This window comes from Coturnix japonica, chromosome Z, assembly GCF_001577835.2.
Source record: "Coturnix japonica isolate 7356 chromosome Z, Coturnix japonica 2.1, whole genome shotgun sequence".
Classification (NCBI taxonomy): domain Eukaryota; kingdom Metazoa; phylum Chordata; class Aves; order Galliformes; family Phasianidae; genus Coturnix; species Coturnix japonica.
This window is the reverse complement of record NC_029547.1, coordinates 39,082,581-39,086,133: the sequence shown is the minus strand read 5'-3', so window position 1 is coordinate 39,086,133 and position 3,553 is coordinate 39,082,581. Positions and strand designations below refer to the sequence as shown.

Below are 3,553 nucleotides of genomic sequence, written 5' to 3'. Positions count from 1 at the left end.
GACAGCTTCCATTGCTGGAGCATACAGGATTCAGAGAGCAGTTCATAGCAAATGTCATGTTTATTCACTATTAGTTTTTGGTCTAACTAACTAAGTCTAATCAAAGTAAACACTACATGTATTTGACATCTAAGGAGACCTTCAGGTCACCATCACATTTGAGCTGCTTCTGCCATGTAGAAACCTCTATAGCTCCAAATGAGTAACTCATTTAACATGTAATGATGCTATTTACTGGAGATTCGTGTTCCCAGTATCCATGTTTCTAGCATGGACTGTGATCCCCTAGCAGACCGCAAAGACAACATACTACAATAAATGAGCTCATTAAGTATGCAGCTCTTTAGTCTCGCAAGCTGTTGCAGAGGGTGAAAAGCTGGATTATCAACTTGGGAAGCACACTTGTGATCCAGCTGGGCCCAGAGAGAAAGCATGTGAGCAACATCCCTATTACTGTTGAGTATACCTTTGACTACAGTACATGAGCAAAGCAGCAGTGGTATTGCAGTGACATGCTTCCCCACCCAGTAAGCCAGATACTCACAGAAATTAAGTGTCAAAAATTTATTATGAAAGCTTCCATAGCAGCAAACGTTTAAAAAAAAAAAAAACAACAAAAAAACAAAAAAACTATTGCATTATTAAACCAGTACACTGGCCCAGAGGCCTGTTGAAGTCTGTCTGCTTTAAGAGTGTCTGTATTTGCCTTGATAATTAGTCTCTAAAAGTCCAAGAAGTACTGAAGCTTGCTTCTCTTCATGTTTTGTAGACAGCACCAACAGCTTATAGTCACAGTACTGTTCAATCCTGTGAAGTTTTGGACCACTTCCCCTAACTTTCTCTGCTTTCTGAAACAGATCCACTTGACCAGGAAACTTGCAATACTCGTTTCAGTTCCATAGTACATTATCTTCCACACAGCTGCAGTCTACTGACACCCACTGATGAGGTGAGCTATTCTTTTCCTTTCTCCTCTGTAAGAGCCCACAGCATGCCAGTCTGAGTGACTGTAATCCAGTCCCTTGACCAGGCTAATCCATGGAATCAGCAGCTTGTTGCACACTTCGGTGAACCAACACCACGTTGAGAATGCAACAGAGGTTTCAGCCTCCCCAGCATGCCAGGCCATAGTCACTCAGGTAAGACAATAGTTGGCACCCACTCATTGACGTTCCGGCTTTCTTCACAGAAGCAGTTCAGCTTCTCTAAAGCTGGATCCTTCCAGCCATCTTCATTTGAGTTCTGGTAGAAAAGCATCGCACACCATGAGTGCACAAAGTCACAGTATTATTTTACAGAAGCACTAGCTTAAAAAGCAAAGCATTTTCAGAGACAAAGAGCAGGAAGCTGAGCTGTCACCAATGTGGGTGGCAGTGAAACCCCCTTTACAGAAGCACCGCCCCCTGTATCTCAGCAGTTCTGCACCCCAAGGGCTAAGCCCGGCCAGCCCACAGAGCTCCATCCCTCCCAGTCCCAGCCACGCACCGTAATGAGGATGCAGTGCAGGTCTCTGGGCTCACCAGACTCTTCGTTGGATCCCACGGCAGCAGCCAGCTTGGGTAGGTCGTTCACACGCACGATGTCGATGTCATTCTCGCAACAGAAGGCCTGGATGAGGGTGAAGTGGATCTGTAGGGCGATGTCCCCCTCGTCCTCCTCATCGGCCGCCAGCACGCAGAACGCCACGTTATCTGGGTCCCTGCGGGTGGCGAGCACCGTTAGGCCCTAGTAGGGCTTCCTTGCCCCTCGCCCCACTCGCGCTGCCCGCCCCCCCTCACCCCACTCACACGTTCATAAGCTTGGCCGACTCGTAGACGCCGGCAGTGAGGCAGCCGCGGCGCTGCGCCGACACCAGCAGCTCGTGGAGGGCCTTGCCGGCGCCCTGCATCCTGGAAGCCGGAGAGAGCGGTCAGCACGTCACCAGCGCCCGGACAACGGCCACCCCACCTCCCAGCCAACCGCCTACCAGTCCTTGCCCGCGGGCACCGGCTCCTGTCCTTGCGCCTCTTCCAGAGTCATAGCAGCGTGTCGCCAAGCAGCGCTGTCACCGATAACCCCCAGCTCCTCCCAACAACCCAATACCCACGTCCTGCCGCAGCTCCAGCGGCTCCTGCTCCTTTTAAGCCCGCGGAGCTCCGGCGCTGGCAGCTGGCGGCGGCCGGTGCGTTCCCATTGGCGGACGGGGAGCCGGGGGAGCGCTTTGTCATGCTAATGGCCGCACGCCGGGCGGGAGGTGGGGGCGGCTCGTGCCGGGGGGACACGTGGTGGCGCAGGGAGGGCGGCCACGGCCGCGGCGTGGTGGCGTGATCCGCGGGCACGGGGAAGGCGTGTGCCGGGAGGGGGCCCACAGCTGCTGCGTGGCACCGTGCTGCTGCCTTGGGGATGCTGGGGTAGGAGGGTTCCTTCTTAACAGTTGTGCTGAGGCTGCTCGGGAGGTGGGGGAGTCACCATCTCTGGCGGTGTTCATTAATCGTGTGAATGAAGCGTTGAGGGACTTGGGTTAGTGCTCGTGGTGGGGGTGGGTTGGCGGTGGGGCTTGGTGATCTCAGGTCTTTTGCAGCCATTGTGATTCTATGAGTGCTCAAAGGCATTCTCAGCTTGAAAGTCTGCATTGCTACCTGCTGCACTCCCTTAAATGGCATGACTTGAGCTGCTGCTACGGGGTCAGTGTGCATCACCTTAATCTGTTCTTCCAGGTACATAGGTCACTCCTCTTTATTTCCGTAGAAATTACAACAAAGAGTGCAATAGCACTGTTTGATGGAGCAAATTCTCAGCTTCAAAACACATATTTTCAATAGTCACCATCTTTAGCTTTTCATTTTCACCAGCAGTGAACAAGAGCCTTCATCTCATGTTCGTAAACATCTACGCCAGCTGACCTTGCTCAGAGAAGGTCTAGATGCCCCATCCTTGGAGACATTCAAGGCCAGATGGGTGGGGCCTTGGGCAGTCTGATCTGGTGGTTGACAAACTGCCCATGGGATTGGAACTGGATGGCTTTTGTGGTCCCTTCCAGCTCGAAGCATTCTGTGATTTTATGATAGATGACCCACCTATCACTGTCACCACTGCTGAAACACACCACCTACTGCCTTACTGTGATCACATCCACTGTTTGGTCTCTATAAGCAAACATCTATGAATGTCGATAGGTGCCATTTTTTCAGCATGGAGGAATTCAGTGACACAGCTTTGCTCCATACACACTTCCATGTCAGACACTGTTCTGTCAGACTGCCCCTCTGCTGTCACATAGCAACAAAATGCAATGCAGTGTTGGTGGGAAGGTCCAACCTCTACTACCACCTTCCACCTCTGATGTCATGGGCTGACAAAATGGGAGGCATTAATTTCAGAGCAGCCCCAGTGTGCAGCCACAGACCTTTAACACACAAATTCCCATTTCTGCCCACAAGCCCAGTGCCCTGCAGCCACAGACTCCAGCAGACTCTGTGCTGCAGACAGTTCTTTTGTCTGGTGGAGAACTGACAGCACCACGTCCTGGGTAGCTCTGCTGCTGAGTGCTTCAGGTCATTCAGTATCAGGGTGG

The 3,553-nt window shown here is 51.9% G+C and overlaps 1 protein-coding gene across 1 annotated transcript; it reads right to left on the bottom strand.

The window, feature by feature from the left end:
- Positions 1–549: 549 nt before the first annotated feature.
- On the bottom strand, positions 550–2,245 carry GADD45G (growth arrest and DNA damage inducible gamma). Its single transcript, XM_015849379.2, has 4 exons — positions 1,967–2,245; positions 1,788–1,889; positions 1,486–1,699; positions 550–1,242 (listed from the first exon to the last, which is right to left on the bottom strand). The coding sequence occupies exons 1-4, from the start codon at positions 2,017–2,019 to the stop codon at positions 1,132–1,134; spliced, it is 480 nt and encodes a 159-aa protein (XP_015704865.1). The 5' UTR covers positions 2,020–2,245; the 3' UTR covers positions 550–1,131.
- Positions 2,246–3,553: the final 1,308 nt, after the last annotated feature.